The following is a 25,000-nucleotide window of genomic DNA, read 5'->3' as shown; positions in this document are numbered from 1 at the left end:
GTTTTAGTAATAATAAAAGACATTTTTCAAGTTATTACCAGTGGGAGGCTCTTTTGCACGGGATGCCGGCTAGATTATGGGTGTGGTACCCGGCGCCTATTTCTGCCGCGAAGCAGTAGTGTGTAAGCATTGCTTTGTTTCGGTCTGAAGGGCGCCGTAGCTAGGGAAATTACTGGGCAAATGAGATTTGACATCTTATGTCTCAAGGTGACGAGCGCAGCTGTAGTGCCGCTCAGAATATTTGGGAATTTTCAAGAATCCTGAGCGGCACTGCATTGTAATGGGCAGGGCGTATCAATTACCTTCAGCTGAACGTGCTGCTCGTCTCGCCCCTTATTTTCATAAAAAAGTTAGTATAATGATTATGATGTTTTCTCAAATAACTGAAAATTTTATAAGAACATTCGGTTCGTGTAAAAATCAGACTGTCTAAAGGTCCTGACACTTTCAGCGAGAGTGAGATTCACGCGATGACTTATTATTGTGATAACGTACGCCCTCTTGGTCACATCAATGTCTCCTCTTTGATACTGATATTAATTATAATCACCGCAAACTGTTAATTACTTCTCGAAGTAAGATATTGTCTGTCTCTTTGTTGGTAAAGGTTGGGTGCCATCGTGGAGTCTCGGGGAAATATAGCTCTCAAATACATGAAAAAATAATGAAATATTTGTTGAAATTTAGACCGTTAATTTAATTGTAGTATTCGACGTAGTAGTAATATATTTAATTTGTGTTTTTTTTATGAAACAGTAGACCAAACGATCATACGCGTCAGCTGATGGTATGTAATTACCGAGGCCTATACTCTCTTCTAACTCCAGCGGAATCACAAATACGTTGCCGACCTTATAAAGCGTATATTTTTTTTCTGGTATAGGAGGACAAACGAGCGCACGGGTCACCTGTTGTTAAGTGATCACCGCCGCCCACAATCTCTTGCAACACCAGAGGAATCACAGGAGCGCTGCCGGCCTTTAAGGAAGGTGTACGCGCTTTTTTTGAAGGTACCCATGTCGTATCGTCCCAGAAACACCGCACAATGAAGCTCATTCCACAGCTTTGTAGTGCGTGGAAGAAAGCTCCTTGAAAACCGCACTGTGGAGGACCGCCACACATCCAGATGGTGAGGATGATATCCTAACGTGTGGCGTGTCGTGCGAAGATGAATTCGGCGGCAGGAATCAGGTTAACCAGCTCTTCGGAACACTCCCCGTGATAAATGCGGTAGAAGACACACAATGAAGCGACTTCTCTACGCAACGCCAAGTGATCCAGCCGATCACAGAGCACTGGGTCCCCGACAATTCGAGCTGCTCTGCGTTGCACGCGGTCAAATGGATCGAGCTGATACTGGGGTGCGCCAGACCAGAGATGACAGCAATACTCCATGTGTGGCCGGACCTGCGCTTCGTGCCGTGCTCTATTAATGACGCCCAGTTGCTTTGAAGCCAAGATTAAACGCACATAAGTTTTTTTTAATGAGAAAATGTGACAATACGAGCAAAACCTTCAACTGATGGTAGATGGTAAGCCTTACAATGCAGTGCCGCTCAGGATTGATTGATTGAACCTAAAATTCTGAGTGGAATCGCTGTTGCGGTCGTCACTATGAGACATTAGATGTTAATAGCCCAGTAATTTATGGGCTATTAACGTGGCCTGATCGAAAATTCCTAAGACAATTTTATACAGTATTTTAGTACCAGGCAATCATAGTTAAAGAAGAGATTGTCTTATGTATGACGCGAGTATATATTACTTAATATATTCTGACTTCATTCGCACGACGTAATTACTGCATAGATACCAGAAGAACATAAATATGGTAGCGGTGAAGAGAAAGCTTTTAGGTTGAGCTCTTTTATTGTTTTTTGAAAATTTATTGATTTACGCGTTATTTTGCGGAAATCCATAATTATCCAAATGTTGTAAGTTTTATTGAATGTAAATTCCGCTTAGTTTTGTCTTTAATCAATTCGAAACTTCGCTTTTACACGAGGCGTCCTCGCCAAATTCTGGCACGAGACTGATTCTTGTTTTTTTTTTTTATTTTATGTCACCCATTTGATACAGTATCTCAAACTACTGAATCTGTACTTGTCTCTTTTTAGCATTGAAGTAAAAAACACAAACTCTACATACATATTAATATAAAATCATAATTATAAACTGGAATGTTCTGTGCTATCAACCGGATTGAATGCCTAAGACTTCATTCACGTATGGATATTATGTTATCGCTGGTCATTTTGCGGCCATTAACACGATGTTGGCGGACGTATTTAAAGTTCTTTTTATATATTTATTATTAGATTGTTACTTCAAAAATGATGACAAGTACGTATAAATCATTCCTAGTTATGTAAATTTATGTTGCTATAAAGAATAATTATTATAAATAGCAGTGGCGTGCATTGGTTTTCTAGAAAGGTAAGCACTGTAGATCTAACTAGTCGTAGAAGCGCGCTCTAGTCTGGCAGTACTAGGGTTTTGAAGTCTACATACTGGAGTTGTTTGGGTTTCGCATGTAGTGTCCGTACCATTTATGGTCAACCTGATATTTTAGTTTGTGTCATTCGAGGAACAAGTATACCTTAAACTGCTTTCTTAATTTAACTCAATAGCATGAGCATGCGTGTTTATTTAACAAAAAATATTTGTTATTAAAATTCTAAGATTACACATATTTTCATTTTTAACGCCATCTAGCGGTAAACACCCATACTGCAATCATTTACTGTTAATTTCATGCGTTTGTGATAATATTTATACCTAGCCGCCCATAAATTGCTGAATATCGTTTAACTGTGACCAATACTTTTCTAAATAAGATCTATGAAATACTCGTTGCGTCGTATAGGCATTTTTGGGACTGCCTACCGTACGAATGTAGTATGTATCTAGCGTAAGGAAATGTTGAATGAGTCTGTGTTCAATAGAAGTTTGGTTATAGAATAACGGAACCAAATTAAACTTAATCAACTTTATTATTTTATTTTTCTTATATATAGAGCAACTGTATTTATTTATTTTATTTAAAAATTTCATATTAGAGGCAATGCCTAAAGTCATATAATATGGAATGCACGCCCCTGATAAATAGTTTAAATTTAAATCCTTTTTTACTTTAATTCAATTTATTACCATATTTATTAAATATGTCGGCGCAGCTCCAAACATCACACAACTATAACTGAGTGTACTCCAGGATTGGAAGACCAGTGCCACATTTGATACCTATTGCTTTTTTTTTCTTTTGTATTAAGTAAGTTAAGTATTAAGATTAAGCATATATTTTGTTATCAATAACTTTTTTGTGTGAATGTGTCAGTTTTTTCTTCCAAAATAAATTCATTTTCATTTCATTTCAAATACACAGAGAAGAAATCGTCAATGTCAACAAAATAGTACTTATAATTTTATGATTATCAACAGATTTATAATGGAATTTTATACGCTTTTTAGCAGGGGCGTGCATATCATAGGCAATTAGGCAGTGCCTATCTCGTTATGAACCTTAATTAATATAGTGTTAAACTTAATTTAGTTTAATTATGTTCCGTTATTTTATAACCACAGTGCTTTTGAACACCTATTCATAATTTTTTTCCTTACTCTGACTAGTTATAACTAGTTCATTGCCCATTGTTAATTATAATCAGATCGAAACACTTAAGGCGACACTAAATGCCAGCGACCTTGAGCGATATGAGTTCACGGCTGCCGGCCCTATATATCTATGCATATATCATAAAATTCTTGCGTGAAAAACAGTTTATATGCTTACAATCCTCGTTATTCACTACAAATCTGAATAAATGAACCTACACAAAAACGTACAAGCTCTAAGAATAACTTTTCTGAGAGAAGTACCAAAAAAAAGCGTCACACCATGCCAAAAAACTTGTTTAACTTCAAAGAAAAGTGGTAGTTCAAAAAGGCTCGGCAATGTTAATTATAACCAACAGCAACCATTAGCAACCTACAAATAAGACTTAAGGATATGTGTAACAGGATTAAGTAGTGTTCATAGCTCGAAATGCTATACTTTCACCACAAAACTTGTCTAAAAACACCATGAATGCGTGTTTTCTGCTTACTCTTCGCCTTAATTAAATTTAATTTCTTAAAATTAATTTTAAATAAGGTAACCTTATGTAAGTTTATAAGATTTAGTTTTTATACCACGTTACTTTTAGTTTCCTACCAGTAAAAAGTTTTGCTTTTATTTTATATCAAAATATTTTTCGTGACGTCACAAAATGGCCCAACGGAAGACCAGCGTTGGTTTTCAAACCAGCAACATGCTGAGTTGGGACAATTTTTTTTAATCGTATATAATAGAAATGTTTCAGTCTTTTTATTTTTTGCTTGTTTATCAATCTTAAGTTTATATTTATTTTTTATGTTACGTCTTTGTACAAAACTACTTACTTATACGTTTCAAAATAAAAAAAATTTCTTTCTTTTAGTTAGATCTACAGTCCCTACCTCACTAGAAAACCAATGCACGCCACTGTTTTGTAGACCATAATATAAGCGAATATAAAATAGTTAGGATATCTTGTTTGGTACAGATATTTGACACACTTTTACACAAATTATCTTGCCCCAAGTTTAGCATATATAGCCTGTGTTATGGGTTACAAGACAATGATATATTTAATACAATATACTTACTTAAACATACATACATCAATTCATATAAACATACATAAATACATCCATGACTCGGAAACAAACATGCATAAATGCTTGCACCTACCGGGATTCGAACCCGGGACCTCTAGCTTAGTAGGTAGGAGGTACAGATGAAGAATTTCTTAATGTTGTTGATGGAATAATAAATGTAAACGAAATGCAATTGTTACAGGAGAACGAGGTCCCTGAACGCGCCGTCTCCGATACAACAATTTGGACCATGCGGCAGGATCATGAAGAACTCTGCTATGGTTATGTAAGTAATACTATATGTAATAAGGCCTTTCCCAATATACTATCTACAGATAGAGATAAATTACTACCTTCTACTGTCAGTAATTAGCTGTCAATAATCTGAAGCTGTCCCAATATACCCGATAAGTCATTCTTTATAAGAATCTATAAGAATTGCAATTTACATACAAACTTCTATCGTTGCTAAGCTATACGTCGTCCCATTGACAGACAGCGTGTACGGATAAGGTGAGTTACCGTCGATACGTTTATTGGGACAGAAAAGTCAACGATAGTTACGATGTTTTATCTCAAGTAGGCCACAACCGGAGATAGACTGAATATTTTATGACGATACGACACTCGTACGGTTAGCTCAGTTGGAAGAGCACTTACAAGGAACGCGAGAGGTCGTGGATTCGAGTCCTGCATCATTCATAAAATTTTGTTTTCAAATTTTATGTGTGTATTAATCCCAGAAGTGAGGGTTATCACTTTAAAAACATAACAAATTGTTTAGATTTGCAAAAGCGACATCTCAAGTCAAATTCCTAATATGCAAATATTGAAGTTGAGCAGGTTATCAGCTGTAAAGTAGATCCTGTAGATGAAGCCACAACCTGAGAGTTGAACAAAGCGTTCAAGATTTTATGACGATACGTCACTCGAACGATTAGATCAGTTGGAAGAGCACTCGCAAGGAACGCTAGAGGTGGTGGGTTCGAGTCCCGCATCGTTCATAAAATTTTGTATTCACATTTTATTTGTGTACAATGCGCTTCGATATTCTGTTACTAGCTTCTACCCGCGACTTCGCGCGCGTGCCATAGTTACTTAGGGCAGCATTTTTTATTTTTTAATATATTCACTTTGCAAATAATACAAACTGCTGTGGTGAATACATTTTTATAAGCTACCAACTATAGATTTCTCATCCCCCTTATTCATCCCCACACAGGTCTACCTTAAAAAAACCTACAATAAATATTTATTTATTTCTTATCAAGTACCTAAATACAAATTTTCATGGGGCTATCTTCGATAATGAGGTACTTTCATACAAATTTCCACCCTCTATTTCAACCCCGCCAAGCCTTTTATTCGATAAAAGGTAGGCTATGTCCTTCCCCAATAACTTATCTATCTCTGTAACAAATTTCATCAGAATCGGTTCTGTGGATAAGACGTGATAGCGTAACAAACAAACTGACATTCACATTTATAATTTTTATAAGAATTATTATAATATGTTTACTTTCGCATTATTAATAATATATTTCAAAATAAAATATGTGGTTCGCATGATGCAAGAGATTATGATAAAAAAGGCTTCTTGTGAAGATGTTTTTGTGCAATAGTACTTGAAATCATTTATATTTCATTTCGTATTTATAATACGCTTTTTTATATTTTTAATATGATCAAAAAGTTTTTTTTTTTCAATCCACGCGATTCATTGGATTTTATTTCTATTTATCGTTTTCATAATTTATATTTTTGTAAAATATATTTGGTCGCTACTAAGACAACCGCCCCTACGTGTTTTTTTTGTTTTGTTTGTTACTTTCAAGAAACTGGTACCAATTTGGTATCAATATTTAAGTAAAATCGTTTTAAAGTTTAAAAATATGCATGTTGCAGTCGATATTGTTTTAAATAATACGTATTATTATAAAAAAAAGTAATATTAATTTTGTCTATTTTTTTTAAAGTGATAACGCTCACTTCTGCGATTAATTACACAAATAAAACTGAAAACAAAATTTTATGAACGATGCGGGACTCGAACCCGCGACCTCTCGCGTTCCGTGCGAGCGCTCTTTCTAACTGAGCCAACCGTTCGAGTGACGTATCGTTGATAAAATCTTGTATGCTCAACTTTCATGTTGTGACTCACAACCTGGGTATTTAATTTTGTCATTTAATCAGAACGTAGATTATTCTAATTGTTTTTTCATTAAATAACAGGATTCCCTTTATTACTCCGCTTCACTCTATTCCCACTTTTGAGGCGTCCTGGAATGTGTGATTGCAGGCAGATCCAGGACCCGGCGTCCCAGCGGCTCACCTGGTACAAGCCGCCGCTGACCGTGCTGGTGATCAAGAAGATCCACGACGCGACCATCATCATGCCTTTTGTACAGCTCGTGCATTGGCTCGTTCATGTGAGTACATCGAGATTCTTAAAAAATATCAATTTAAAAAATTATAAAATCATCACTAGTGCGGTAGTAGATTTCGAAGAATAAGATTACGTTATTCAAAAGAATTGTTAAAAATAGTTTGTGTGGTAAGGGTTATTATGACATTAATGATTTTCTTAATGATACCACAGATTGGGAACGGAGCGACCGCCCTCAGGCTATTAAATAATAAGTTTAATTGTACGATATTACTTTGCAACCATATTTTCTATGAAAAAAATGGAAGACCGCTGAGTTTTTGCGCCTGTTCTTCTTAGGTCTGAGGCATACTTTTTGGTTTGATAGTTTTCGACTTTCAATAAGTGATATACACATCCTATTTGAAATAAAGATGTTTGAATTTGATGCACAGAGACGTTGTCTGTCTCTGCATCACCTAGCGCATATATTACGGCCAGTTTGCAGGAGTTGTTCGTGTTAATACCAGCTGCGAGTTTTTCTACTGGACAACACAGAGATTCGCGAGACCACTCTGTTGAATCAATTTCCAGACGCAGTATTACCAAACCGATCAAGGATGCCTTCAGGCTAACATCAAACTCTCATCCTGAGATCTAAGGAGCGATCTTAGACTTTGCTCAGACTTTACTAACTCAAAACTTAGCTCAGTGTTTTAATACCAGAACATGACTTTTTAACCGACTTCAAAAAAGGAGGAGGTTTTCAATTCGTTGCTTTTTTTATGTTTGTTACCTCAAAGCTTCCGACTGGGTGAACCGATTTTGATTACTCTTTTTTTATTTGAAATCTAGTGCTTCCCGTGTGGTCCCATTGTAATTGGTCCAGATCTGACAATGGCATCCATGAGAAAAACAATAAAAGTCTTAAATTTGCTATACATACGTACAGCAAAGTAGATGATAAATTTACGAACAACTCAATATCGCGCAAACCGATTTTGATAATTCTTTTTTTATTGGAAAGGATATACTTCAAATATAGTTTGGTTAGGTTCTGATTACGGAATCCATGACACAGTAACGGAACTCTTCAATTCTTAGAAGCAAATTAACGATACTCGGCCGAATCCTTTTTGGAGTCGATGTCATCCAAGATAGGTTTGTAACTACATACATAGTTATAGGTGAGATATGCTTGAGTTGTGAGGAGGCGAGAGCGGGTCGCAGCGGAAGGACAGGGATTCCAAAAATGACAATAAAACGTAACTAGAATTAGATTAATTAATTAGATTGTATAAAAATACGTAATTATTTTTATACTTTTAAGTGCATATTATATCTTTTGTTTTGAAATAGTGGTTTTGAAGTCGGTTGTTTTTTAGTTATTTTTTTTTGCATTAAGCTATCTTAGCTTATCTCAGTATAATTTTAGATGTCTATTGACTATAAAATCGTTATCGTAGATTGCTATTGCTAAGCTTACACTTACGTTCCCGCCCGCTTCGCTGGGCGAATTTTAAAAGGAAATAAATTAAATTAAAAAAATAGCCATAAACCATCTAGGATAAATTTCGCATCGAATGGTTGTAGTTTCATGTCGATACGATCAGTGGTTTAGGCGTGAAAGAGCCTCTAACAAAGACCATTTTCATCATATTTTATAGATAAACAAATATGCCGAAAGGGTAACTGAAATTATTTAAAAAAAATACAATTACAATATAACAATGACGTCAAAGTTAAAGACAACAGTCAAACAAGCACTGACATTTATCGCCGTTCGTTTCGCTTAAAATTGGCTCTGATAATGGCGTCGCATTTCAAATATTTGAATTATCCCGGAACAATAAAGGTAACGATGGCGGGTCCATGCGTCAACTCGTGAACGGATGCCGCTTGTGGTGCCAGGTCGACCTGTTATATTTTATGATTCATTGTATTTGTTGGATGCAATTACTAATTATGACAGTAATCGCGACCATCATGTTCACGAAGCATCCTTAGACAAACAATGAATTCGAGCTCTAAAGGTTGATGCATTCAATATACGATAATTTATATAAATACAGTTTATTATTAATTACTTTTTTAGAAATATTTGATATTATTTAAACACTATTCGTATATTGGATACAGAACATTACAAACTATTTTGTTATGTATATTACAGCCATTGTAAAATACTCTTTTTTGTTTCAAAAGAGTGGCCGTTGAGTTTCTTGTATGTTCTTCTCACGAGCTCTGTTTTTTCCGAACATAATATGGTAGATTCAGTAATTTAAAATTAAAATTTATAATGACGATTCAAAAGCGTTTTGTTAAAGCTTAATTGAATATAGTTTATTTGACTTTGACTTTTGACAATAGAAAAAATATTAAATAATCATTTAAATATTTAATGTTCCAGGAGAAAAGCATGGTTGTGTTCGTGGAGGCGTCGGTCCTGGAAGACAGGCTGCTCCAGGAGTACGGCAACTTCAACCTGGTGAAGGAGCGCCTCATGACCTTCCGCGCCGGCACAGACGACCTCACAGACAAGATCGACTTCATCATCTGCCTGGGAGGAGACGGAACGCTACTGCACGCCAGCTCCTTGTTTCAGGTAACTATGTCTTTCCTGGTGAATTAGGAGGGCCAACGAGAGCATCATGATAAGTGATCATCATTGCACAACAGGAGGTATCCAATGGACTTTGCCAACCTTTTAGAGTGTAAACCCTGTTTTTAAAATGCGTCCTATTGGAATATATAAAGTGGTACCTACCTTTCCATGGCAGATGGAATTCTTGATATAAATCAGCATTCGTCTGTCCGTAACAGTGACAATATAATATATTTTTAATGGAAGAAGAGGACAAACTAGCGTATACGTTACCTGGTGTTAAGTGATCAACACCGCCCATTCTCTTGCAACAACAGTGGAATCACAGGAGCGTTGCCGGCCTTTAAGGAAAAATAATAATGTAACTGAACAAGTGCGAATGAGACTCACGGAGGGCTCTCTACATTTTTTTCACAGCTTCAAGAGTCTGTAGACTCCAGTAATTAAATCGCTTTAATTTCAACCCGATACCTCCACGCGTTTTCGAGATAACAGTTTTTTACAGACGGACGCAAAACGTTTTTTTTTTCCATAATACGACCCCATTCGTATCGCACTGAAAAGACACATTTATATTTAGTGTAACTATTATACTGATAAATTGAAACAGACACATATTGTTAGTAATTAATATCGTATTATTTCCATTTCCAGCAATCAGTGCCACCCGTCATGGCGTTCCATCTGGGTTCTTTGGGTTTCCTGACACCGTTCGAGTTTAACAACTTTCAAGACCAAGTCATGAATGTTCTAGAAGGTATGCTTATTAAAGTGAAACTTTTATTACATCATCTCAAACTTTTTCGGCTGTGTGTTGCATGTCGCGTGACGGTCGGGCGGCGCCTATAGGTCGCAGCAGCTGACCGTGTACTGTATAGACTATTACTCAATTGTGCCAGTGCTGCACGCTATTTTGTTTGTTTTTATTATTTTTTATTTTATTATTATCCCATTATCATTCCAATTTTCCAAGTATAAAATTAAGATTTATAAAGCGATTTTTATACCCTTAATGGAATATTATTCCAAAATTTTTTGTAAAATGTCTATAGTGTGAAAAATAGTTTCAATTTTACCGTGGTGTCAGAAAACCATACAATCATTTTTAATTACTGAATTGTTAAAATCGTTGTTGTCAATATATATATTATATAAGTTAATGTTAAATCCCCAAGTAGGTAAATCCTAAGATTTTCGAACTCTTAATGTTAAAAGTCCAAACAAAACAAAAGTTGTTCAAAACAAAAGGGCGTTCAATAAAAAGTAGCAGTACGTATGTTGCCGGTTACTTTTATTAAATAAAAAAAAAAACAATAGAGTCTCTATTTTATTAGTTAATAAATTATAAATACAGTACGCAGACGTGGTCGCTAACTGGGGGCCTGATGAGAAAGGTCATGGTCGCTCAGGGGGCAATGGAGAGAGCTATGCTTGGAGTTTCCCTGCGAGATCGAATCAGAAATGAGGAGATCTGTAGGAGAACCAAAGTTCTCCTCATTTCTGACAGATGGCTGGTGGGGCAGTAAAGCCCTCGGATGGCGACCACGTATCGGAAGACGTAGTGTTGGGAGGCCTTTAAGATGGACCGACGATCTGGTCAAGATCGTTGACTGGGTGCAGGATGCGTTGGATGAGGGCAGCGCAGGACCGATCGTCGTGGAGATCTTTGGGGGAGGCCTTAGTCCAGCAGTGGACGTCTTCTCTGATGATTATGATGATGTTAGTCTCTTATAGCTTATAACACTTGAAATATCTTTTTACTAAACTTTATTTTAAATAACTTTTTATTATACTTATCCATTCTTGAAACACTCTTCATCATTCACATCTAAAATTTCCTGTACTGTAGCGACTTCACCTTCGTATCGCTGTCCTTTCAAATAATCCTTCAACCCTGGAATTAGATTACTGGTGTTAGGTTTAGTGAATATGGAGAATGCTTAAGTATCCCCAAAAGCAACCATTACAACTGCGGATCTGTGAGTCGCGACATTATCTTGATAGAACGAATTTTTTTCTAGTTTGCCTCGCTGTTTATTTATTTTTTTATTATTACAAGGAAACATAACAAACACATCACAACTGAAGAGATACAAAATATATATATATATAGATGCATCCTCCTTCCTAATACATGTTTCACAGATACAATAATAACAAAAAAATCACAGGTATAGTCACAAACGCAAACATTTACACAAATAACTAATTTGATTATGCACATTGATACAGAAGATCTAAGAAATTAAATAAAACTTGGGTCAACTATAACAATGATTTAAATTTAAATTTTTCTTTACTTTTCTTTATTTCTCACGTTACACAGTTTTTTTTATTTGCTCTGCATATAAAGAACTAGTAACAGTAGCTCCGTGGTCGACATTCTCAATCATAACGACCAAAAGACCGCCTCTTATCATTCCGTCCAAATGACTCGTCTTAAATCTCGTAGGTGTTGAAGATGGTGGTCTCTTCCACACTGTAATTTTTTTGTGAAGCCATGTTTCATAGCAAATAATCGAGCTAAAATTGTTCAGGATCTTTTTGGGACAATTTCAAAAAAGCTCTATAATTACACGAACGATGAAAAAAAGAAGGACTCCTCGCCGTGATATTAACAAGTGAAGCACCGTTATGCTAGTGTGTGTGCGGTTACGGGGGATACAAGTTACACAATTTTTTCTCGCTTAAATAATCATTTATGGCCACAAATACTTATATAGTATCGTTTTTACACTTTTCACAACGCACGACGGCATTTTTTAAAATATTTTATTGAGACGCAAACTGATCTGTCACAGACGATGACAATTCTCTTAATGGCCGCCTATCGGCCTGCATTAGTGTAAGTGTGTGCGTGGGGCTACGTATTTACACGTTAATCGGCTTGTTTTGGTGCTACACTGTTTTAACTAGTCCGTGTATAATTAATGTTCTCTCTTGTTCTTTAAAGAATCGGTAAGTACTTTGGGAACTCAGCGCGCAGTAACTTTTTTCATCCCTAAGCGTTTCTGTATAATGATATGCAAACTACCAGTCTAATGATTATATCTTCACCAATTGAATTTTATCCATTTTCAACAAAACGTTGACAAACTGAAAACAGAACTTTTGTATTTATTTTTCGTTCTTTTCAATGAATTTGTTTTTCCAAAGGGCATGCAGCGTTAACACTGAGATCGCGGCTTCAGTGTGTGGTGCTACGGAAGAGTAATGACGACGACGCACACAAGAAGAAACCCACCACGATACTGGTGCTCAACGAGGTGGTGGTGGACCGTGGACCCTCGCCCTACATCTCCAACATCGACCTGTTCCTGGACGGGAAGCATATCACCTCCGTGCAGGGAGACGGTGAGTTATATTATAAAAGTCCTGGCTCATTGATAAGGGGACAGGCGGCCATATTAGTGACGTCACGCACACATCAAAAATTACCAATCAAAATAAACTATGGCTTTAGTCTCGTGATCCTTGAACGCTGTATGCAGTACGTAGCGTGGCTATTTGCGGATGAGCGGTCAGTTTATTTTGCCACTATTACCGTAATACCCAAATTCATGTCGGCTCCTGATGCGCACCGCAACAAATGATTGAACAGGAGCTGCAATGAGTCGATTAACCATTCGCAACCAAAAGCTCGTTGTCGCCCCATCGGCACTATCCGTTGACGATAACTGCGACGGAATAATCGATAATTCTAGACGTTTCTAATTCGATTATGTGTGGCCGGAATCACATATCGCGGAGTGCAGCGTTGTTGGTTGGTGGTAGCTAGCCTTGTCATAGCCTAGCTTGTGATTGTGATTTCTCTTTCTATAAAAGAGTTTTTAAAGAGGCTCTTTTTGTTACACAACCGATGAAAAAGTTTTATTACTTTAATGTGCCTGATAAACTTCATCTTACACTCGCGATATGTATTTCACTTTGTGTTAGTGTGCGTGCATTGTTCAAAGTACAGGCTAACAGAGGTCTTAAAAACCCAAATATTCAGACCGAAACACAATAATGCTCAAACATTACTGCTTCAAGGCAGAAAAAGTGGATGTGCAGAATGAAAGATGCCTTCAACTAGTAATGCCCTTAGTCGCCTCTTACGACACCCTTGGGCCTGGGACTTTCCTATTCTTTTTATGCCCCGGGGAAGCACAGGGCAAGAGCAGGTTGTTTTAGTAGCCTAGATTATGATTATTTTATAGCGATAGATATGACTGTACAATATTGTATATTTTTATTGAAAAGAGCGCAAAAAAAAGAAGCTGGGGTAGTTTCTTGCGCCATTTCTTCTCTCTCAGAGCGCCATTTGTTTCCGAAGCGGTAGTAGTATCTAGTATATTAGAAATGACATCAAAAAGAATTCTAAAGGCATCAATTTTGAGAAAATAAATGCCTTTTTTATGTATTTTACGCCTTTAACTGTTAATTATAATATAATATCGACAACTTTTACACAAATTATCTTGCCCCAAACTAGGCATAGCCTGTACTATGGGTACAAGACAACGATATATTTAATACAATATACTTACTTAAAGACACATAAATACATATAAACATCCATGACTCGGAAACAAACATCCATATACATCGTATAAATGATTGCAACTACCGGGATTCGAACCCGTCCCGGGTTAGCTCTAGCTTAGTAGTCAGGGTCACTAACCATTCTATATGGGTCGTCATTTATTACAAATGAATCATCATATTACGATGGTGGTTGCAGGTCTCATCGTGTCCACCCCCACGGGTAGCACGGCGTACGCGGTCGCGGCGGGAGCCAGTATGATCCACCCGTCGGTCCCCGCCATCATGGTGACTCCCATCTGCCCACACTCGCTCTCCTTCCGGCCCATCGTGGTGCCGGCTGGCGTAGAGCTCAAGGTGAGATATTGACACAAGGCTAACGAATATAGACAAATCATTCAATGTGTCCGTTTTTATAATAAAATCCCTGAAGAAATTTGCAAACTACAATTAAAAAAGTTTAAAATATTTGTAAAAAAAGCTTATTATACAATTAAAGATTATATCTATACTAATATTATAAAGCTGCAGTGTTTGTTTGTTTGTTTGTATGAACGCGCTAATCTCTGGTACTACTGGTCCGATTTGAATGATTCTTTCAGTGTTGGGTAGTCCATTTATCGAGGAAGGCTATAGGCTATGTTTTTTTTTCAAAATTAGGGATCCGTAATAAAATTGCTATTTTGTAACACAAGGTGTAAAATCGAAAACCTATTTTTGCGTGCGCTGCAAAAACTATTGACAATAGAACAAAATGATGTACAGGCTATAATATAGGCAATATTCTATTACTTATAAAACTATCGCGTGAATTATACTTTATATGACAAAACAAAGTTTGCCGGGTCAGTTAGTAACAGATAAAAGTGCATGGGATTAAAGCAATGTAAATAATAATTTTAAGGTCTGCATACTATTTTAATTTTTAGCAGTAGGACTGTATTATTCTATTATTTGTATATTTTCTTGACATCAAAAAGTGATGCGGTTATCCTATTTTGAGAAATAAGCTATTTGAATTTGAATTTAACTTACCACCCAGTGTCGTTACTGGGCGTTTTTTTTTTATTTTTGTGTACCAGAGTCAATTCAAGTGTGTACTTAAGTCAATATTTGATGAAAAAGAATTATTGATCGCTAATTGATATTTATGGGTTTTCTTGTAATCTTAGCTGACGACCTGTATAGCCGAGTGGTTAGCGATCCTACCTAAGCTAGAGGTCCCGGGTTCGAATCTCGGTAGGTGCAAGCATTTATATGATGAATATGGATGTTTGTTTCCGAGTCATGGATGTTTAAATGTATTTATGTATGTTTAAGTAAGTATATTGTATTAAATATATCATTGTCTTGTAACCCATAACACAGGCTGTATATGCTTACATTGGGGCAAGATAATTTGTGTAAAAGTGTGTCAATATTATTATTATTATAAAAAGCAAACTGATTATTGCTTAATGTTATTAATTTGTCTCAGCTTGAGCATCTTAATATTCCACTGAGTTAATAATTCCTTTTATTTTCATAATGTTTTTTTTTACTGAGTTACGTTTTAGCCATGCGACTCTTATATATTTTACTTTAAATTGTCATCATGCAAAAGCGGTATAGAAATAGAACTAAAAATCGATGCAATGAGATCAGATTATTACTTGCTTAAAAAAAAGTACAGTGCTCCTTAAGAACACATAACGATTTTTTATATTTTCCGAATGTGAATCACTTGTCGTGAGACACCTTCGAAAAGGAGGTATTTTCAATTTAAATAATTAATTATTTCTATACAAATATAATATGTAACAGTTATTAAAGCAGTAAAATAATAAGTCGATTTCATGTTTTCTCAAACAAAAAAAATAATTTTACGTAAACATGTGTAAAAATAAATTATTAAAGGCGTAAAACAGACATAGCACAGGACAAAATTCAAGGTACAAAAAAAAATAAAAAACGCCGTACTACAGATAGCGCGCGACTTGAATGTAGTCGGGGCCTGAGGTGAAGAGCGGCAACGTCTCTCCCCCCGCGCCTACAGTGTAGTGATGTACCGTACTTGACAGTTATCGTAATATACGCGAACCGTGAAATCGCCTTAATACAAAAGTTGCGTTTATTTTATTATAATAATGACTGATGATTGCCATCAGGTACCGTTTTAAAAAAAACGAGTTTTTATTCATCGCCAAGTACGAGAAACGGCGAAAAATGTTTTCATGTGCTTTGAAGAAGGCAAAACATTAGTATAAATTTAAAAAACACGTGCCACTCGAATTTTTTGACCCTCTGTATACCACTGTTGCATTAAAAGCTATACTTATATTGCAGATCTCACTGTCCCCGGACGCTCGCAACGCGATGTGGGTGTCGTTCGACGGTCGCAACCGACAGGCGTTACAACACGGCGACAGGTATGCTAGTATCTAGTTCTACAATACAAGAAATGAATAATATTGTAGAATAAGACGTTATTTTGCTAGTTAAAATGTTATGCCAAACGCTGGAAAGAAAGTACTTCTCTCAATCTAGCTTTTGCTGACCCAACAGCTCCTGAAGGTGGTCGCTTAAGGCGAAACACGTGTCGAAGTAATTTTGTGAAGCTTTTAGCTTAGCACATTTACAACATTTAAATACTCTTATGTTATAAACTTCCGTATTAATGATAATTTTTACACTAAAACCATGAAATAATTAAAATGTTTGAATTGTTTTTTTTTTTATGGATGAGAAAGACCGGTCATCTGATAGTATGTGGTCACCGCGGTTGAAACTCTCTTGTTACTCCAGAGGAATCACCAGTGGGAGGCTCCTTTGCACAGGATGCCGGCTTGATTATGGGTACCACAACGGCGCCTATTTCTGCCGTGAAGCAGTAATGTCTAAGCATTACGTGTTTCGGTCTGAAGGGCGCCGTAGCTAGTGAAATTACTGGGCAAATAAGACTTAACATCTTATGTTATGCAGTGCCGCTCAGAATTTTTGGGGATTTTCAAGAATTCTGAGCGGTACTGCATTGTAATGAAAAGGGCGCATCAATTACCATCAGCTGAACCTTCTGCTCGTCTCGTCCCTTATTTTCATAAAAAAACAATCCTGTGTGTGTTGCCGATCTTTTAAAGCGACGAATAAAAGTACATAAAAAATTAAAAACCGAAAACACATCTAACAAGGTGCACCGTGGTGAGAGTCAACGGTTCTAATTGTTGTGCCACGGACACTTTATATGAGTGAAAGATATATATATATCACTATTATTTATTTCACATATTTCCTAGCAGACAAAATTGTCATTGCTGTCAAAATCGGTTGAGTATTACAGATTAGAAATTTAGTTGCAAGATTTGACCCGAAATACGTAATAACTAAAATAAAATGGAGAATACACTGGAATGGAATAGCAGATTTCAAATTCAAACATTTTTTTTTTATATTATCAGTCTGGCAGTGTGAAATATTTTTGTAAGCGAAACTTTCGGGCCGCTGGCCGCGCCAGCTCTATCCACGCTAAGCGTCAATTTAACGTTACACGAGAGCGTCAGATTTAGGACCGTTACACGATATATACATAATGATACACAAAGTGTCATCTCAGCTGTTTCGCTTATCCCTTCTGTTGATAAACCTGTGTCTCAACTTTTAGTTCATTATATGTAACGCTTAGTTCCTATGCTTTGTACTGTAAAGGTTCACATCTTTCGGGCGTCCCGAGACGGCACTGCAGTAACTTGTTTTATGTCCCTGTGTTCCAGTCATTTCGTACTTTTTTTTTTAAATCGACCGCACTGACCCAGTGTGAAATGATCACCTTTCACCTTATACGCATTTAATTGTACATTCAAAATGAACGTCAATTCTATATCTATCTTTCAATATTACACTTTCTTAGAAAGAGCCTTTGTAATGAATAATTCGAGAACTTAGCCGAAAGTGCGTATTAATTGTTTTTATTCTATTCGAAGGAGTATAGCAAAATCGCTCGAGAAAAGTGCAGATATACACTGCTCGTAGGAATCGCTAACTTGCTTACCTTAGTGAACAATGACGTTCTATACACTTATAAGGACATATGGGTAAAAGTGTGCATAAAGACAATGTAAGCACACTTTTCTCCTTAGTCGTGTGTTAACTGACACTGTCCGAATCAAACCTGAACGAATGAATATTTTACATTGCTGCTTAATGACCAAGAATATTTTAAACTACTGCAGTGAATACGGCAATGTATCGATAAAGCAGACGAAGCTTACTATCGTGTAATTTGTGATATGTTCTTTAATTCTGCTTTGTTTCACGTGATTTGTCTTTATGTTTAGAACGTCGTTATTAGTGAACAATGTTTTATATTTCTAGCTGACCCAGCAAACGTTGTATTACCATATAAAGTGTATAAAAAAAAATTCAATTATAAAAAATTTTGGGGTATAAAAAATAGGTGACCGATACTCAAACCTACCAAATATATCGTACTACAATAATTGTATTCGATTGCCATCTTGCAACCCTATAGCGGATTTGTGGATGGATCAGAATAATATAAAAATCGCGATACAAAAATAGTTGTAGATCGTAGAAGGGCGAAATTTTGAAGTTGTATGTATTATTCAATGCTGAATCATAATAAAAATAAAAATAATTGTCAAATATATATTAGGGGTATGAAAAATAGATGTTCGTTGATTCTCAGAACTACCCGATATGCTCACAAAATTTCATACAAATCGGTTCAGTCGATTCGCAGGAGTTTGATAACAAACACCAGGACACGAGAACTTTATATATTATGTAAGATGTCACGAAGTGTTCTCAACAAATTCCGTAATAATTTCAGTTTGTACGTAACGACGTCAGTGTACCCGGTGCCGTCGATATGCGCGCTCGACCAGATCTCGGACTGGTTCGACTCGCTGGCCGAGTGTCTCCACTGGAACGTGCGCAAGAAGCAGAAGCAGATGGACGAGCTCAGTGACGTCACGCACTCGTCCGTCGACGACGACCATCACGACGAGAGGCCGCACGACACGTGACGCTCGCGGACGCGGCTGGTGTTCGAACAACTGATAAGTTACGATACATCCACTTTGCCACGATGTTCAATCAACGCGTGTGTTAGACATTTAAATAAAATAGTTTTATAACAATTGTAGGGCTTGTAACTGTAACTCAGCGTTGTGTGATCATGTTAATTGTTTCATCATCTAAACGCCGGATTAGGGATGCAAGCTTTTTAGTAATATCGATATATACGGCGTACCGTTGATATCGATAATTTTTGGAGTCGATATATCGATTAAATCGGTTTCCCGATATAACGTTGCAAGCCTACGCCGGATTAAAAAAAAGTGTATGTGTACATCTGTCTATACGCACGCAAGAAGTTATTCTTCATTGGCGTAAAAAAAAAAATTTACCTCGTGCTATTTTACGTTTGTAAAAAGAACAATATTGTAATACAGAAGGTGTATAATACAAGCAATGAAATTTATTTAAATAACGTGTAGTTAAATATTGAATTGAATTGAAATTTAACTTAACTACCGTCCATTGGTTGTGGTTTAGACCTCTTGTAATTCATATATGAGTATACGAGGCCCAAGCCTCTCTAACAAGTACCTGAAGTATGATACAAATGGTCTAGTTGGCCAGCTTACGTCAGGGTGTCGAATTTGCGTGACGGAGTGTACGCGCATCGTAGAAATTCACTCTGATATTTTGTCCCCAACGCCCCAAAATAAGTATAACTTCAAAAGATTATATTTAAATTTGGTTACAATTACAAACTTTATAATAATCATAAAATTTATTTTATTACAATGTCACTTGTACAGTAGGTTCGCGGCGTAGTAAGAATATCGGACGATGACCTTTGCCTGTCGCCCTTTTTTATGTTACAGAAGAAATAACGACAATTATCACTTAATTATCAATCAGATCAACCAAGGCGAGCAAAATTACAAGAGTACGTATTTTTTTTAATACGCGCATATCGTTCTGGCAACACCAGTATTCGTCTCCCTTGCACAGCTGCGGACACGACTGAAGCCATAATGTGTTGCTGATAGCTTATGTAGATGTCCGAAAATATTTCTGTGTGCTATGAACATTTATTTGTCTTCTTCAAAGCAAATAATCCATCAATGCTTTGCGCTCGTGGATTTTGAATAAACATCTTGACTTTCGAATGATAAATGTATGAAGGCTTTGAAACGTGAAGCTCAAACGTTGGTTGATGTCAGATATGACGGATCACTCTTTTATTATTATTTTCTGCTCAAAAATATCCAAAATACAGTGTTTAATTAATATATTATTATTAGTGTTCTGTGGTATCCATGTGTATGGTTGAATTTTTGTATAAAATATATATTTTATGTAAAATAAATTATTATTATTTTCGTTATTGAATATCATTAAGGTAAATACTAAAAAATATGTGCACAGCTTTAATAAAATCAAAGCGGTAATGCCAATGTCTCTCTCTCTCTCTTGCACTTAAAGGATATATATAGTGCATATGGTTCTATAAGTAGGCACTATATAAACTTCCCCAAGGCCTCAATAATTATGATTTAATTAACTAGTATTTTATACAATAAAATACCAATGTGTTTCACTTAGTATTGGATGTAATTTATTTATAGTGTAACTTTTTGTACTGTGACAATATAAATACATAATTTATATACACCTTATGTACATTTGCCCCCTTATTCATAATAGTCTGCTAACTTAAAGCATTGCTAATTCTCACTCTGTCTTCTTCTATTGACCTAAGTCAGAATGAGAAAAAACAGTCCTTAGCGGCTGTTTAGTTAGCGGACCATTATGAATAAGGGGGTAATTGTTTTAATTAAATTTGTAATCATAATTAATATTATACAGTAATAGTGATTATGTGTATCACACTGTATAAATCTTTGATACTTTTTAAATCGGTCATCAGTCATGGTAAATCTCTTTAATACCCATAGTTCAATTGAAGATGTCTGACATGGTAAATCAATTGCTTAAGTTTTATATTTTTGACATGTGATATCTGTTGTTTGATTATTATCAGTCTGTTTTATAATAAATAGCCACTATACTGCCCCTATAATTAATTGTAATTCATTAAAACTTTCGTGAGTCATTATTAAATTATCTATTAATACGGCTTTACTCACGCATCAGGGTGATTGTGGTGGGTTCGCGATAACGTCCCACCTCTTACACACACTCAACCTGATGAAGGACCTCCGAATGGTCCAAAACTAGTCGGTACCGTCACCGACTAAAACGTGAGTAAAGCCGTATCAATAGATAATTTAATTGTAATTCATATTCCAGAGCCAGCCCCACCTCATAACTGAACTAGATTTATTCCTTAAAATTCAAGACTCCAATTATTGTTGGCTATGGTCCGAAATGTGAATCCCCATGGGGAACTTTAAAAGTTCTTTTAATGAGAAAAAACGCACTAACGTGACTTTCTGGCCGTCAGACTGCTAAATCTAATTTATTTATATTATAAATGCGCAGACGGTGCTTAAAACATATAACACCTAATAAATAGCGAATGTTTTCAGCTACTGGATACAATAGCCAGTAGCGATTGTTTTCAATATTTTATGATTATAACCTGACCAATGACAAATATTTTGTAATCGAAAATTCAGTCTGCTGCGCCCGCTCATTTCAGTTGTTTGACTGAATTGTTTGCATTACGAATATACCAAATTAATATATAAGTACTCGCTGACCCAGCAAACGTCGTATTGCCGATATTAAAATCGCGATACAAAAGTAACTGTTGATCGTAGATGGGTGAAAATTTAAAGTTGTATGTATTTTTTAATGCTGACTCATAATCAACAAATTTAAAAAAAAATGTCAAAAAAATAAATAAAAAATCCTGTGGATCACCACCCTTAACATTTAGGGGGATGAAAAATAGATGTTGTCCAATTCTCAGACCTTCCCAATATGCACTCAAAATTTCATGAGAATTGGTCAAGCCGTTTCGGAGTTCAATGTTTAACACCATGACACGAGAGAGATGACCATGACTCTGAGAATCGTATCTAAATCAGATTTCGAGTATTTAAATCTGATATGAAAACTGTGTGTAATATTATAGTGCGTACGAATATATTCGTTGTTACTCTAATATCATGTTACTGTATTCTGTGGTGTGTGCGGTACGCGAATTGCCACCATACCACCATTTTACCATGGATTTCGAACGAGTCAGTAAGCGGACTTTCGATATTGAAGCAATATATAGATTTTGTAACTATATACGTTTTGTATCGCCCATATGTATAATGTAGCGATATTGTCACGAGCAAACGCGAAATGTCGTGATATAATAGATATTATAAAATAATGAATGGATACCCAAAAGCAAATACATACAGATACGTTAGGAACACGGGTCTTATATAAATCTACTAGCCGTTCCCGCCCGCTTCGCTGGCCGAATTTTAAAAAGAAATAAATTAAACAATAAAAAAGTAAGTAGCCATTAACCTACATAATTTTATAACTAACATAAATTTAGCATCGAATGGTGGTAGTTTCGTGTCGATACGATCAGTGGTTTAGGCGTGAAAGAGCCTCAAACAAAGACCATTTTAATTATCTTAATATATATAAATTACGTGACACGTTGTTTGTCCTCGATGGACTCCTGAACTAATGAACGGATTTTAATGGGGATTACTTCATGGAATGCAGTTTGGTCCAACTTGAGAGATGGGATAGTTTTTATTTCGATTTGGGACCCATAATTATTTTTATTTTCAATATTTGTTTTGTATGGACATATTTTCTATGACAAAATTTATTGACGTACGCTTTGACAGTTCTGCTGTGAATCAATTTCATTATAAGAATAGGGAGCATATTTTATGAAATAATTCTTGATGTTATGCAATATTATTGACAAATTCATAAAAAAAACTGTTTTTAATTTGTTATGTACAGAACAACGTCCTTCGGGTCAGCAAGTATATATATATATAGATAGGAGCGATTATTTTCAATATGTTGTGATCAACTGACCAATGAAATTCAATACCCAGCGTCTGGTCACGCCCCTTGGTTAATATTTGCATTGCATTATTATTATTTGGTTTGAAGGTCGAATGTTGGATTAGAGTAATTTATAATTCTGCCACGGTGCATTATTATTATGTGATAGTTATTTTGATATATTGTGTTATCTATTGTTGTAAGATACATTCCTGTAAAATATTTTGGGTTTGATGAGGTTTATAGATAAACTTGCATTTCAATTTTGCATATTGTATAAATATTGTTTAACATGACATCTGTATTTAAGCTTAGTTTTAAAATTTTAATGATTTACCATTCATTCTGTAGTCAGGATTGGTGCTGTGTGAAATTGGAGTGCCAAGCTAGGTACTATTGAAAATGAAATATATATATATATTTATTGTAGGTTTTGTAAAATAAGGTGTCTCATATTAACACAAGTTGTAAGACTGTTATAGATACAACAAAATATTTGTGTGATCCATTTAAAAGTTTATAAAGCTGTACTGTAAATTATAATGCGCATATACATAATATGCGCATTATAATTTGGCCTCTCATGTAGTACTGTTCTCACCTCTGGGCGGGTGCTCCTCAGTACCAGCTACTTCCATTTGACTGCATACAACGAAGAGCGGCTCGAATCATCGACGATCAAGTAATCTCCGATCGGCTTGATTCTTTGGCGTTGCGTAGAGATGTGGGTTCTCTCTTCTACCGCATTTATCGCGCGGAGTGCTCAGAAGAGCTGTTCGAGTTGATTCCAGCAGCCGCAAAGTACCACCTGCATCACGTTGACGTCTGGCATTCCACAACCGCGCGTTTTGCAAGAAATTTCTAGCGTCGCACAGCCACTTTGTGGAATCAACTACCGGCTGTGGTTTTCCCGAACCGATATAACTTAGGGACCTTCAAGAAAACAGCATAAACCCACCTTAAAGGCCGGCAACGCATCTCTTGACACCTGTTGTTGCGGATATCCATGGGCGGTTGCCTCACCTCTCCCCATCCCGAGAGCCACTTGCCCCTTTGCCCCCCTCTTATATAAAAAAAATGTGTACCTATTATATACGAGGTATACCTCTCGCCAGACTTCTCGTTCGCTGCTGCCAATAGTTGCGCAATAACAAAATAATACAGTTTGGCTGTGGGTATACTTATTTGAGCTTTGTCAAGTATTATTTTGGTACTAAGTGGGGCTAAGTTAAAAAATGATTACTTCACAGAATGGCAATTTTTAGCATTTCATTTTATTTGTTGATAATATTATTGTTTTTTTCAAGAATGTGAATAATTTTAATGGAATCTTCAAATAACATAGAATTATTTGTTTATTTTAGTCATAGATCATTTATACGTCTAGAATCTAGATAGACTGTTACAGCTCTGAAAACGTTGAAAAAAATAGATGTTGACTGTTAACCTATATTTTTGGACTCTATCTAAGCGTATAAACTATCTAAGATTTTAGTATTGATCATAAGATGGCCGATGAAGAGTATGCATTACGGCTTGACAAATTATATGAATATTTTGTACGGATTTGTGATACCTATTCACCTTATCGTCGTCATTTTAATTTACAAAATCATATACTATTTGTGAAAATAACTCACATCAGTTTGTATTATTTTTGTAATAAACAAAATCTTGGAATTGAAATGTACAAATTTTAATAAGAATCCATTTATAAAACAAGAAACGAATGTGTTTTATTTTTCTCTAAGGAGTAACATTTCCTAACCTAATATATTCTAATACAAAGTTTTTGGCTATGCAAATTTTTTAGCTTTTTATGG

General features: G+C 35.8%; 2 protein-coding genes across 6 annotated transcripts in view; both read left to right on the top strand.

Annotated features, from left to right (window-relative positions):
* LOC126965974 (NAD kinase-like) overlaps window positions 1-24,903 on the top strand; it is an 83,480-nt gene extending 58,577 nt beyond the window's left edge. For all 5 annotated transcript variants that reach the window (XM_050809825.1, XM_050809827.1, XM_050809824.1 and 2 more), the window contains 8 exons: window positions 4,880-4,963; window positions 6,977-7,106; window positions 9,453-9,647; window positions 10,302-10,404; window positions 12,804-13,001; window positions 14,371-14,528; window positions 16,497-16,579; window positions 18,997-24,903. In XM_050809825.1, the coding sequence (XP_050665782.1) occupies window positions 4,880-4,963; window positions 6,977-7,106; window positions 9,453-9,647; window positions 10,302-10,404; window positions 12,804-13,001; window positions 14,371-14,528; window positions 16,497-16,579; window positions 18,997-19,192 (1,147 nt within the window). In that variant the 3' untranslated portion in view covers window positions 19,193-24,903. The remainder of the gene's footprint in view (window positions 1-4,879; window positions 4,964-6,976; window positions 7,107-9,452; window positions 9,648-10,301; window positions 10,405-12,803; window positions 13,002-14,370; window positions 14,529-16,496; window positions 16,580-18,996) is intronic.
* The window catches only part of LOC126966024 (39S ribosomal protein L41, mitochondrial), a 68,998-nt gene that overhangs the window by 41,062 nt on the left and 2,936 nt on the right, over window positions 1-25,000 (top strand). The window lies entirely within an intron of this gene.

Source organism: Leptidea sinapis, chromosome 9 (genome assembly GCF_905404315.1).
Source record: "Leptidea sinapis chromosome 9, ilLepSina1.1, whole genome shotgun sequence".
Classification (NCBI taxonomy): Eukaryota; Metazoa; Arthropoda; class Insecta; order Lepidoptera; family Pieridae; genus Leptidea; species Leptidea sinapis.
Note: the sequence above shows the minus strand (reverse complement) of the source record. Positions and strands in the feature narration are given on the sequence as shown.